Consider the following 14,903-nt stretch of genomic DNA (forward strand, 5'->3'; position numbering starts at 1 on the left):
AGACAGACAGACAGACAGACAGACAGACAGACAGGAGTATTCATACATTATTGCTTTATTTTAGTCTAATTTGAGATGGGTATTACTGTTGCTCTGCTGATGTAACCATGACACAATGACACCGCGCCAATTACTGCACTATGGTTCCTGAATTGCAATTGACTTAAAAGTTGAGCGAGAGAGAGAAAGAGAGAGAGAGAATGAGAGATAGAGAGGGCTGGGTGCTAAATTATTTATGTCTGCAGAAAACTCTTCTCCCTGAGGTGAATGAAGAGAAAATTATGCATATTACTCCCCCGTGGGGGGGGGGGGGGGGGGCACGCACGCACGCACACACACGCACGTACTAAAGACTGTATATTTTACACGCCCATACACACTATACCCTAACCCGGCACAACATTTGTACAAATCTCGCTCAACAGAATGCACTTTCATTCTAGGATATACTTCATACTGGAGGAAATAGAGCAAACACAACAGGACTGCTATCTGTTCCATGTGTCCTATTTCTACACATTCTACATTCTGCGTGCGTGCGTGCGTGCGTGCGTGCGTGCGTGCGTGCGTGCGTGCGTGCGTGCGTGCGTGCGTGCGTGGGTGCACCCCAATGCACAACATGGGGTCTTAAAGCCCAGAGAGATATAAGGCCAGTCGGCCACACAATTCGTCAATCCATTTTACATACAACTGAAAGTAATGCCATAGGATGAGGTATACTATGTGAAAGGTGGAAACCCTTTAGGGTGTGTGTGTGGGTGGAAGACACAAAAGATGGAGAAATGGAGGGAAATGCAGAAGCACAGTCAGTACATGACGTGCACACACACACACACACACACGCGCACACACATACACGGTTTATGTACAGTATGTATTTTCTAGCAATTTCTCTGATGGCAGTGACAGCATTAAATTGGAATTTTCTGTCAAGTTGTTTGTGTGTGCTCGTGCATGCGTGCGTGCGTGCGTGTGTGTGTGTGTGTGTGTGCGTACGACCTGTGTGTCAGAGATGGCGGCGGTGTGTTTGAAGACGATCCACTCCACGGTCTCGGAGCAGGGCGGGGTGGTCAGCGAGCCGTTGTAGATGTAGTATTTATCGGTGTTGTCGGGCAGCAAGGCTCGCAGTGCCACCGCATCCACCGGACCACTCTTACCTGGGTCACAAAGATCACACGCACGCACGCACACACGCACGCACGCACGCACACAGGCACACACACACACACACACACACACAGAAACCTGATAAGACATAAGGTTGATATCAGGGACATACTAGCCGGTCCCAGCCAGCGTGCTTTCTGGTCTAGAGGGGCGTGCGCGCGTATGGAGCAAGCGCTGGGGATTCTGGGGAATATTGGTTAACCGATCAGAGCTATCAGGGACATACCAAACCTGCTGGCAGAGTTCACGGCCTCTAAGATGGGTGTGAGCTTCTCGTTGTCTTCTAGGGTGACCTGTGGAGCAGAGAACAAGTGATACGTTAGTGATAATGGAATGTAATAATATTATACAATTCAGTGCATTATATGCATTATACAGTCAGTGATGGAAAGCAACTAAGTAGGCTACAGCACATTTACTTAACTTTTCCTCTACGATTAGTTGATTGGTGAGACCACCTGGTCGCGCAAAGTCAAAATAAAGTTTTCTTTCATCTAAAATATCACGTGCGCAAATGTTTTGGATTGCGTCATCGCGAGGAGACGCACAACACAACACAACACAACACAACACAACACAACACAACACAACACAACACAACACAACACAACACAACACAACACAACACAACACAACACAACACAACACAACACAACACAGCATGTGTACCGTGTCTGTCGTCTGCCCGTGCAAAGCACCACCACAAATAATTCGATTGAATAACAAATAATTTGCAGACATAATTAAGGAGGTGAAAAAGTGCCGGTGTCGGTTTTCGTCCGCAGAAGGGAGACACAAGCGAGCGGATAAATGAACGATCTCAGTCGACATACGCTGGAGCCTCTAGGCTCCCAGGCTGGGTGCGTGTTGGCCATGTTCAACTTTAAGTATGAGATGCGAGGAGGCAGCCTCGGAGCGTCCTTCGGCTCATGCTTCTGCCCCTCCGTCAGCATTTGACCGGCTGTTTGCAGCCCAACAAAACGTACACCTGCCCAAAGCCAAAGTAGCCCAGAACAACAAGGAGGAGTTGTTTAACGACGTACTCGACTTACTACGAGAGAGAAAAGTCGGCTTCTCCATCCCGGAGAGCACGACGGGTGGATCCCATCTGCTGACTGTAAGTTCAGTTGACGACACAACCCATCCTTCCCACGAAAAAATTAAATAAAATACATTTCTTGCTACCCATCCTTCCCACGAAAAAGAAATAATATATAATAAAATAAATTCCCTACCTACTCAGCCCAAAAATTACAGCCAATCGGAAACCAAAGTATATTGTTGTTAGGCCTTATTCTGTATCTCAGTCTAAAGCTTCGAGCACTGTCCCGACGATTGTAAATCGTTGAGTGAGTTTGTATCACATCGCTGAGCACAGCGCTAAGGGGTATGAGCTACGGCTAACGATCACTGTGCTCACCTCACTGAATAACCCGGAAATGAAACAAGGCTCGTAGAGTGAGAGCCAAGGGGCCAGCTAGGCACTCCAATGTTGAAGCGCTGGGCCCTAGTGGTAAGAGGAAGGACTGCAGGCGGACCCGTGGATTTATGACGAGGAAACCCCGTGCAGCTGGGCTTCAACATTGAGCGCTCGGTTGCATATCCCCATTGGACCTCCAAAATGTGGAGGTCCAATGCGGAAATGCGCCCAAAAAGGCGGAAATAGACGGTCCCTCCGGGTGCTTCAAAACGCCACTGAGCAACTTCCACTGACATGAATAGCGGAGGGGGCGGAGCTTCGCGCCAGATCAGTCTCTATCCTTTTAATACTCTATGGTGAGAGCAGACGGGTGGCCTAGGTTAGGTGTGCTTATGCTACCACCTAGTGGTAATAATGGAGTTAAGTACTCTACTTAAGACTTGAAGGTCTGCTATTTTCACTAGTTTGGGTCCCGGGCAAACGCTCTCTTTTGGACCTCGACCTGAACGGTTTTCGAACCACAGACAGACTATACCTTAAACAGCCCTAGACATACCTCGAACAGCACAGCCAGGGCAGCGATCCTCCCTCCTTCCTTCACGGCGTGGTCCAGACTCTGGTACTGATCCGGGTCGTAACAGTAGATCTGCATCTGGAGACAACAGGGACCAAACAGCAGCATTTTTACAGAAACGGTTGTTTAAAAGCATAAAAAAACTAACGTGGCGTGGGGGGTGGTATGCAGTGTTGATTTCGTCGCTAAAACGAGGACGAAAAATGTTTGGTCGCGCTCGGCTTTTGCACTCTGAAAATACGGATCTACAAGCTCACAACACGTCACGCTAGCTTGTAGATCGGCTATTTTCAGCATGCAACCAAGTGTAAAATCTGCCATTATGATGACATTTAAATATTCTTTTGTCGACAAAATCAACTGTATCAACAAAAACTACTAGACTAATACTAAAACATTTCAGCTGACTAAAATATGACTAAAACTTAATTTGACTCAAAAGACTGTCTAAAAGAAATTGGTGTCAATATCAACACTAGTGGTATATGGCAAATTAATGAACATACGGATGGAGAGAGAGAGAGCGACAGACAGACAGACAGACAGAGTACCTCCAGCGGATATTTCATGCCATTGAGGCTGTGCTCTGATCCGTCTGACGATGCGTTACACTGCCCCCAGTGGAAGGTGATGCGTTCTACACGGAACCTGCTGCTGAGCCCACCTCCAGTCACGTAGAACTCCCCATGCACAGCCAGGGCCACTGCAATGCACGCACACACACGCACACGCACACACACACACACACACACACACACACACACACACACACACACACACACACACACACACACACACAACATACCGTATATTGAAAACCAAATTGACATGAAAAGCTCTGTGCAGCTGTGTGTCATTCAGAGGATATGGCAGCTACTGGTTTTGGTGACCCCACAGGCCTGTCTATTCCTTTCCTCTAGCTAGCAGCAACATTAAATGTTCAAATGTTCACATTCTGCTCCAAAACTGACCGCACTGCGATGGATTTGAACCACTAGACGCCACGACGATGCTAATAGGCAGCTACTCTACCCTGCACCATCATAGTGCCCAAAGTATGCCCCATACTGAATTGGTAGAGACTTTAGCCTTGGCCCACGATTAGGATAAAAATCACACCAGTGTGAACCAAGTGGTGCAACTCCTGTGCGTCCAGCAGGTGGCAGCCATGTCACATACTTCTCTCGTTCCATGCTCACACAGACAGACACACACACACACACACACACACACACAAACACGTACAGGGCATTGTAAGCTGGATGTAGAAGTGGTTTGCACCACTTAAAAAGGTTCACGTACACAGAACAGAAGACTCCAAATCTAACGGGCAGATTTGCCATGAATTATTGCCATGAAACTGAATGCATTCAGCAAGGATTCATTCTACTGATTTGGGGGAGTCGTGGCTTGTCCTCTAGCGCCACACACACGTAACTGTTCACTTGCATACAAGAGATATCATGGGGAGGTAAATGCAATTTCCCATAGAAAGGTGTCATTCACTGGCAACATTATTATCTTTCCTCCTTAATGTACACATAGTGTTTTGTATTTGACGACTTATTGTGTTATTTTTTATGCTATGTTGATAAATTGAATACACAAGACCATTTTTTTTTTTAGCCTTATAGGGATAGTTCACAATTTTTTTACTTAAGTTGTATGAAATATACTTTAATATACTTTAATATAGTGGTTGCAACTTTTGGGCATAGTGACATGGACACAAAAAACATAGTTCCGTGTGATAGAGGGGTCAAAAAAGATGCTATATTTAGAAATAGGTCAACAATACAAGTGACGATAGTTTTGTAGATTAATTTAGCCTACTTTCAATGCGTGGCCCCCTATGCCCCCACAAAATGATCGGAACTACTTCATATCCACCAAAACCAGAGCAGAACTCCGACCACGGGACTCGGGCAATACATTAATACAGTTGCAACCACTATATTAATGGCAAGTATTTCATACAACTTAAGTAAAAAAGATTCTGAACTATCCCGTTTAATGCCTGATTGTACTTTGTGCTGTTTACATTTCTGTCAAATAAAGTATTCAATCAATCAATCAATCAATCAAATTCTAATGGGCGGATTGCCACGAAACGTGTTGCAAGCATGCATGCTCCCTGGAGGAATTATGTACCAACTTGGTTCATTTGCAAGTGTGAATCGTGTCGCGGCAACCAGACTGGTGGTTATCATGTGACTGTCACAATATGGCCATATATTGACATTCGTATCACGTGACATCACATGTCTAATGGTCTCCATGACGCCACGAGATGTCACGAGGCGTGATGGATTGGCAACCAAATATGGAGGCGTGACCAATTGACGGACAGGTTTTCATAGTAAGACTTAAGAGTGTTGATAAGTTAAGCACCCTGAGAGCACCATGGATATCAGCCAATAAAGAAGAGACATGAAGGAAAATCCATTTGATTTGATTTGTAGCGAAAGCTCTGACTCATACAGTATGACTCACATCCACTTAATGTCACAGTCAACACAGACCTGGCTGCTGCTTTTGTGACTCATAACATAACAATAATGTTATTTTTACAGCACTGTCAGCGTACTTCACACCTCACAGCACACTGGAGCACAAAAGAGCACCAACTGGACATATTATGAATAACTACATAATTTCATTAAGCAATAAGCATATGCACTTTCATCACACTATAAGGGTGAGAAATAGGCAAAGGTCAGACAGTCATTAGAAAGACAACCTACCCCAAACCCTAACCTAACCCTAACCGCAAGCACGGCGCAACGCAGGTCGGACCAACACATGTCGACGGGTGATTTGCAAATGTCGGATTAGCGTGCGCACCCCGGGAAAAACTGTGAGCAGACTTATGCTGATGTGGCTCTTTGACAAAACTGCTCAGCCACAAAGATGCCTTCATCATCACACAATGGCATGTTTAGACCAAAAACAACGTAGTGATGATAGCAACTAACAGTAACTATGTAATTGATTACTTAACAATTCAGCACATAACTTTACAAAAATAATTCCCCGGCTCTAGAACTTTGTTCCAGAAATGGAGTTGCATTGCAATTGTTCAGATATCCTCCATAAAAGATGAAAAGATAAGACGGCCTCTATTCATTTAATTTCATTTGTGAGAAAGAAGCTTTCTTTCTCTTAATGTTCTTCCATAAAACACAGAGCTGTGATCAACAGCCGAAGACCTCTTGTATATTGGCCAATTTCCTCTCTGCCCGCTTACAAGAAAATCATTTCATGAATATTAACATACTGTAAATGTGACGCATTCAAGCACACATGCGCAGATTTCTCACGCACACACACACACAAACACACACACACACACACACACACACACACACACACACACACACACACACACACACACACACACACACACACACACACACAAGCAGTCATATTGAGATGATAGCCCAGACACTTTTCATTTAGACACATTAATAAAGACATTAATCACGCCATACATTAAACTTCACTTTGTCTCTCTCTTCTTCCTTTCTCCTTTACTCTCTATCTCTCTCTCTCTCTCTCTCTCTCTCTCTCTCTCTCTCTCTCCCTCTCTCTCTCTCTTCTCTTGCTTCTCTATTCTCTCTCTTTCTCTCGTTTTCCATCTTCCTTTTCATCTTTCATCTCTTGTATTTTGACATCCATCTCCACCCCCTCTTGTCCTTTGTTGTCTATTGTTCTCATATGCTCAAACTCACATTAATCCTGTCTGTCTGTCTGTCTGTCTGTCTGTCTGTCTGTCTGTCTGTCTGTCTGTCTGTCTGTCTGTCTGTCTGTCTGTCTGTCTGTCTGTCTGTCTGTCTGTCTGTCTGTCTGTCTGTCTGTCTGTCTGTCTGTCTGTCTGTCTGTCTGTCTGTCATATCTCTCACTCTCTTTGTCTCCTCTTTACATGCAGCCTGTCTCCTTCCCTGTGCATTCCCTTCACTCACTGTCGGCGTCCTACTGTATATGCATGCATGATAATCTGTAAGCCGCCCTCCACATATAATACTGGGGATTAAGATGCGGTCTTTAATGTGGGTTCATGACTTTAGAATGAAAGCATGAACAGCAACACGCGTGCTGCGAGGTGTGCGAGGCGCACGCACGCACGCACGCATGCACGTGTTTTGAATTTGCACATAATGCAGGACATTGCTTTGCTGAAAGCGAGCACTTCCAAACTCTGATGGAAAGATGGCCGCGGTCTGCAAAAGGTCAATCGCTTTGGGTACGTACCAGTCTTGCCATCGTTGTGGACGGTGGTGGACTCCGACGTCTGCTGGTCCCACCCCTCCAGCTGCAGGTTCTGGAACTGCACACGGACCTGGGTGAAGGTCTCGTCGATGTCCACGGGCGACTGCTTGGCGCCGTTACACGAGGGGTACCTCTTCCCCCAGCGCCGCTGGTTCAGGGCACCTGCATTGTGGATGGGAGAAGTACTCTTTAAGTTTTACTTAAAGATGGAGTGACGTGATTTTTGTATTTTGTCCAGTTTTTCATGTGTTTATGAGGTGACAGTATTTCATTAGACCCCTTGGTGTGGTTGTTATGTGCAATAATGTCTTCCCTTTGTATTTAGGGTTTCTTCCTGGAGGCTGAAACCTTGACAGTCAAACATGCCAATGAAAAACAACTGTGATATAGTGACATCACAATATCAAAATTGTAAATTGTAAATTGTAAAGCCGCCCCCCAAAGGGGCGGCTTTACAATGTGCATTGGCGCCAGGTACGTACCTGCTCATCAGGGGGAAATTAGGGGTTCAGAGTCTTGCTCAAGGACTAACTCTGGCCTCTGGGGGAGCCCACACAGAGATCAAAGTTAACTGCTTGTTGATCGGCTATTTTCAAATGGCTGAAATAGGGCTGAGGTTTTGGTTAATGTTTTGTAATAATAATAATAGAAATCTTCAAATAAATGTAGTGGAGTAGAAATAAAAGTATTGTAAATTGTAAATACTCAAGTAAAGTACAAATACCTCAACATTGTACTTAAGTATATATGTAGTAAATGTAGTTACGTTACACCACTGCCAGAGGGCCAACATGTTATGATGAATGAACTGTACTTGGCCCCACAGGCAGCATGCATGGAACTTATGATTTAACACATTGAGACCTGAAATATATGTTGTACAGAAAATATGTTGATCCAGGGACCACCCACAAGCAAATATTTGAGTTAAAAACATTCGCTGTGAAAGAATATCAAATATTTTAGCCACATTTTCACGATTTTTCCCAAATAGCAGATCTACAAGCTATGAAAGTAGTGGGTACAGGCTTAGTTTAGACATATTGGTCTGACTGTCATTAGACCGACAACCTACCTCAAGCCCGAACTTAACCCTAACCGCAAGCACGGAGCAGTGCATGTTCGCCCGCATGTCCGAGTCCGACCGTTGTTTCCGCGTGTCGGTCCATGTGTGTGTATGTGTGTGTGTGTTCTGGACCTCACACATTGTTCCTGACAAACATGCTGCCATGGCAACCAGTAGCTGGCAGCTCTGTAAGCATTGATTCAAAATAATGCCTGGAGCTACGCACTGCATATAGATATAGTATTTATACACAAACACACGCGCACGCATGCACGCACACACACACACACACACAATGGAAAAAGCCCTTAGGGCGATTTGTGTTAGCATCATTGTGTAATCGTACTGTACCATTTGCAAGTTGTTAATAGAGTATTCAATCAATCAATCAAAACTCGCACGCACGCACACACGCACACACGCACGTGCAAATGATTGCTTAGGGCACAAAATCCGTCAAATTGTCTGTGCTCTAACAGGTCAAGCATCACGCAAATCGGTACACACTACACAGTATCTCTGTAATCATGTGATCAAGATGGATCTGTCCGATTATTCATATTCCATCCTGATTGGTGAAGATTTGCAGGAGTGCTCCGTTTTGAACAAAATGCCTCAAATCATGAACACAGCGTGCGATTGTCGTGAAACTAGACTGAGGAAGAAATGCCACCCTTTTCACATATTGCCTATAGTGCCACCATAGCAGGCAGATTTTTTTTAAAACACATTTCTTAAGTCATTGAGACCTGAGACGAGATTCCACAAATGTCTTCTAAATCAGTTTTCTGAAAAACCTACGTTTCTATTTCATGTCATGTCAAGGACCCCAAAAATGTTATGTATTTGGCGGCCGACCCCTTTCGGCCAGGAATACCCCAGAAGCAAAGATTTGAGTTGCAAGATTATATTCAAAGATTTTCACACGTTTTCACATAAAAAATAATTGCAGATCTACAAGCACGTGATATCTGCTATTTTTCAATAGCTAAAGTTTAAAATAACGGTTAAAGTGGTTAAAAGCTAAGGTGACACTGATAGATTAATGTTACTGCTACTGATTTTGTCCATCCTGTCGGCAGGATCCCGATAGCTAGTCTTGACGTTATCGACGAGGATCATGATCAAACTGACATGTTTGGTCATTCACAGACGGATTTACCCAGTCGATAGTGAAGAGGGGTGGGGGTGTGGGATCAAGGCTCTGTAGAACACCCTCATTGGTTGTTTAGCTTGTCAATCAAAGAGACGGAAGGAGCTATAGAGCCGGGTTTGTTATTGTCTGTAGTAGGCTACTCTGTTGCCTTGAGAAGTGACGGGTTATTACGATAATAAACATACCGGTATGCATAATAAATGACTGCTTGTATAAAAAGCCCAACACTGCTGTTTACATGCAGACTCGCAGAGGGTGGACAGAACTACCTATGCATGTGAGCGTTTTGTACACATACAGTATAGACCTATAGGTTAGCTATTCAGCTAGCTAATCATGCTATGAGCTGGATAGCATCTCCGTTTTTAGTTCGACAGTTGTTTCCGTCTGGGCACCGCACAGCAGACTACTGCCACCTCCTGGTATGGAAAGTCATTGCACGGGATTTGCTCATCGGCGGTCGGTTGACAGTGCTCAGTCTGCTGCAGTCTGTTTGCAGTCTTTTGACAGTTTGAACTAGTTTTGACTAGTCTGGAGTCTCTGGACAAGTTTGCTCGGTCTGGAATCACCTTTAAAGCTTCATCAACAGTGAGATCCCTCAACTTCTCCAGACTCCACTAAGCTCTAGAATGACTGGCCCGCAACAACCTAGACCTGTGCTCTGAGGATCACTATTTATATGCCATTCTCTCTCTCTCTCTCTCTCTCTCTCTCTGAAAGCCGACTCAGCGACTCACTGTCCTTGGCTGTATGAGCGTTATAAATGGAGGAACAATTACACCTAATGGCTGCTCCTTTAGTACACGTTCTGACTCACTTTACAGTACACACTCGTACAAGCCAGTAGTGAGTAAACATACATAATAACACAGATGAATGGAAGAAGGTGTATTATATAGTGCTTTGGGGGGGGGGGGGGGGGGGGGGGGTGGAAACCATGCAAGGCAACCAACCTGCACATCAGGAGCAATTAGGAGTTCAGTCTTGCTCAAGGACACTTCGACACCCGTTCGATGGAACTGGGAACCGGCTGCTCTACTCCTGAGCCACTGCCGCCCCAAAGACATAATAATTGGGCAGTGTATAATCATGTAATCTTTATTTCAGACAGAAGTCCATAGCACATAAAGTTAACACACAATAACATAAGAGACATAGGCCCACAACATGGGAAAAAGATAAAAGTAATACAAAATACAAAGAAAGTAGGCTACCATAGTGCAATTAAATATATAGATACACCCGGTATATATATATATCTCTCTCTGTGTGTCTCTCTCTCTATCTCTCTCTCTCTCTTCATCTATATCTCCCGCCCCCTCTCTCCTCTCCTCCCACACTTATACCAATTAGGCTCCCGTTACTGCTCTCCTCTCTGCGCCTCACATTTAGACATGTGTGTGCACGTGCTCACACACACACACACACACACACACACACACACACACACACACACACACACACACACACACACACACACACACACACACACACACACACACACACACACACACACACACACACACACACACACACACACACAGTACAAGTACATTCTGAGAGAGCCTTTTCAGCCTCTCTGTGAAGAAGATGCAATACTGCAGAGTATGCTAATCATTTAGAAATACTGCATGTATTGGGGTTCCAAGTGCATGCTGATCTCGTCGATTAAAACTGTGGCGAAAAATGTTCGTCGGCTACCTTTTTTCACTGACAAAAAATAAATAAAAACTAAATAAAATAATTAACCATGATGACTAAATATAGTGACAATTTCGGCAACAAATAAAAACTAGACAAAAATGTTAGGGAGGGACTAGTGGAGAAGAGATCCAGTAGAACTAAAAGACAAGTTAATTTATGTTGGAAAATAGCAGATCTACAAGTTTTTCAGAAAACTGGTCCACCCATTGGGGTGGTCCGCCCATTGTGTGGTAGAGCATGTTCTATATTGTTGAGAAAAGGATTATTGTCATACATAAAACGGCATTATTACCAATTGGATCACAGATCAGGAGATTTTTATTCAACAGTGGGAATTCAAAAGTGCAAAATGCATTTGCACGCATGCACACACACGCATGCGCGCACCCCCCCCACGCACATCAAGTATCTGAGGGCAAACATGACATGTCTGACAAGACCTAAGCTGCAAATCTGTGTTTTATGTATGCAGTACTACAGAGGGACACACACACACCCGTCATTCAGAAGAAGACTACAATACGTATATGGTAATGGGCTCATGCACATCAATTCCCAGGGGATGTGAAACCCACAGCTTTCATGTAACAAGATGATTCCAACAGAATCTCCATACTGTACGCTGTTCTATTACCGTGTGATCTGTGGCAGCACCGTCTAGACTCTATACCTAGAGTCTGACTGATGAGCATCAAAGCAAAACTCCAGACTCCCAGATTTTATTTTATTTTAAATTTTAATGTGCTACAATTAGCAGATTTTTTGGATTCAGTTCACTTCACTTTCCAAGAAAGACAAATGGAGCGTTCCAAATAGCGTGTCTGGAACTCACAACGCACACGCACACGCACATACACACGCACATGCACATGCACATGCACACACGCGTATGGAAATAACAAACCGCTACAAACCAGTCGACCTCACATGGGTCTCTACCTGGTCCTAACCGTAACCTCAGTAAAACTATGCCTAAATCTAACATCATTTAAATCTTATCCTCAATAAAATAATACAAGAACTGCCCGAGCAAGCGTTCAGTTGGGGGAGGGGGGAGTTTGGGGTGAGCCTTCCGGTTGGCTCGTGCAGTATACATATGTACTGTACAGTGTCTACGACTTGAACAATAGAACCTCATCAGTCTGAATGGAGGAAACAATGAAGGGCTTAGACTGGAAGCAGCTCATTGTTACCTCCATTCAGACCCAGCAGAATAATGACCGTAACGCTGTTGACGTTCTCCAACAAGGAATGAGAAAAGAAAGGAGACGATAATGAACCAAAGGAACGGGGCTAGAACTGCAGAGAGCAGAGCCCTTTGTCTTCTCATCTAGGACAGTGGCTCCCAAAGTGGGGTCCGGGGACCCCCAGGGGTCCTTGAGGGAATTCCAGGGGGTCCCCAGCTAAATGATAGTTTGGAACCCTTATGAGAGTGTAAAAATGCACTTGAAATTGGATCCAATTCCAAATCCAGATCCAATTTCAAATGGATTTAGGGTCCATTTGGTTCCATGTATACACTCTCAGAGTTAAATTAACTCTGATTTTACAATATAAATTACCATACAACAGCTGTGGGTGCTGCTTCAGTTCAGGTGGATCACCATCCACCAGCGGTGGCCAAACGGTTTGCGGAGCGGTCTTGATACCGGAAGGTCGCCAGTTCGCATCCCCGGACCGGCACGTTAAAATTACCACCGCTGAAGTGCCCTTGAGCAAGGCATTGAACCCCTACCATGAAATGTTCTATGAGCAGGGTGTGGCTGTAAACAAGTCCTTGACTTAGGGCGCTTTCACACCGGACATGTTTGGTTCGTTTAAAACGAACCATGGTCCGCTTACCCCTTTGGTTCGGTTGGTGTGAACGTGCATCCGAACTCTGGTGCGGATCAAAGAAACGAACCATGGTCCGCTAAAAAAGGCCGGACTCGGTTCGCTTCCAAACGAACCACGGTGCGGTTCGTTACTGGTGTGAACGCATTCGGACTTTATAGAGGACCAAATACAGTACGATAGCCAAAATAGCCGTCGGGCGTCGGCAGTTGTGAGGCTGCATTAATAATTAGTTATAAAAGCATGTCTTTTTTACGGGGATCACTATTGAGCTGACAGTCTGATTTTAATAGTAGACGCATATATGTCGAGGCGCACTGCGCAGCGCAAATGTAATGGCAGCGTGGTTCACATGCGCAAAAATAACAGATGTACAAGTTGTACAGATGTACACGGAATGGTATGTACGGTATGGTAAATTTGGAGCGCATCTCTCTCTCCCTCTCAGCGCATGCAAGCAATTATATCTACAGGCCTTTAATATAGCCTATATCAGACTATGCGCTCGCTCTCTCTCTCTCTCTCTCTCTCTCTCTCTCTCTCTCTCTCTCTCTCTCGTAATGACAGCACAGGAAGACGCATGCAGCCCCTGTGCGCACCTGTGCGTAATGTGACTATATTGTTAGATTGGAAGACAATACAGTCTTGGCTGACAACACCAATTGAAAGTAGAGTTCCCAAGGATTATGGTGATATTTAAATTTTAAAAATCGCATAAGAAATGAGCGAGATATGCCTAAATAAAATGTTAGTGGTCTTGGCAATTTATTTTATTTGTGTGCGATCCGGGGCGACGGCACAATAGATTTTCATTCATTTTTCAGATCATCATCATTGTCATGTCATTGCAGTGCAAACCATTAAATATAGCCTATATTAACTTCATAGGCTATTGTACAATATGTGACATATTTCTTTCACCCGGTATTATTGATGTGAGTTGATCAAAATAGTATTGCCTAGGCTATAATGCTTGACTTGTATAGCCTAGGCTATACAGTAGGCTATATAATGCCAGCACAGTCATTATTCTCTTTCTTTAAGACTAAAGGCAACCCTTGACTTGATGGGCTTTCTCAAATAGACTACTAATAATAATGCGACGATACCAGAAGTCCATTAACGTAATCAAAGCGATGCAATGACAAAGACAGTGAGAACAACAAAAGAACAAGCTGACGGTGTGAATCAAACTATATATATTTTTTTGTCTTCTCTGTTCTGTTGCCTCGGGAGGTGTTTTCTGCTAACAGGCTTCGTTGTTTTTGGCTTTTGGCGAGGCTGCAGGCTGCAGCTGGCTGCTATTGGTCCACTCCGACAGGCTGTTTTATTTTAAGCATGTGCCGCCGCCACGCAAGTTATGACAAAGCATGTGAGTCTTCATGTGTGTGTGTGTGTACATGAGGGGGAGAGACAGAGAAATATTTAATGTTAAATAGGCTATACACAGGTGGTCCCAAATGATTCATTGATTACATCACGATCACTATAGCAAAATACGTAAAACTAGGTCAACTCAATTACTCAATTAGCTGCAGCAGAGCTGTTCTGACTTGAAGCTCAATACTAACTGACCACCTTCAAGTTTAAACCATAAGATGACATGGAAATGCCCGCCGATTTGATGCGCAGAAATATATATATCTAATCGGGTTAAGGTACATGGAAGAAAAGTCCTTTTTATCGGGGATACCTTGTTGTAGGCTATACATCT

The 14,903-nt window shown here is 44.3% G+C and overlaps 1 protein-coding gene across 1 annotated transcript in view; it reads right to left on the reverse strand.

Moving 5' to 3' along the window:
• The window catches only part of LOC310853635 (receptor-type tyrosine-protein phosphatase zeta-like), a 74,243-nt gene that overhangs the window by 26,428 nt on the left and 32,912 nt on the right, over positions 1-14,903 (reverse strand). Inside the window, exons 3-7 of the mRNA XM_083758026.1 lie at positions 7,413-7,592; positions 3,713-3,864; positions 3,144-3,239; positions 1,394-1,460; positions 1,000-1,157 (exon numbers count right to left, since the gene is read on the reverse strand). Coding sequence (XP_083614152.1) covers positions 1,000-1,157; positions 1,394-1,460; positions 3,144-3,239; positions 3,713-3,864; positions 7,413-7,592 — 653 coding nt within the window. The remainder of the gene's footprint in view (positions 1-999; positions 1,158-1,393; positions 1,461-3,143; positions 3,240-3,712; positions 3,865-7,412; positions 7,593-14,903) is intronic.

Source organism: Protomyctophum parallelum (genome assembly GCF_964188405.1).
Source record: "Protomyctophum parallelum genome assembly, chromosome: 22".
NCBI classification, from domain to species: domain Eukaryota; kingdom Metazoa; phylum Chordata; class Actinopteri; order Myctophiformes; family Myctophidae; genus Protomyctophum; species Protomyctophum parallelum.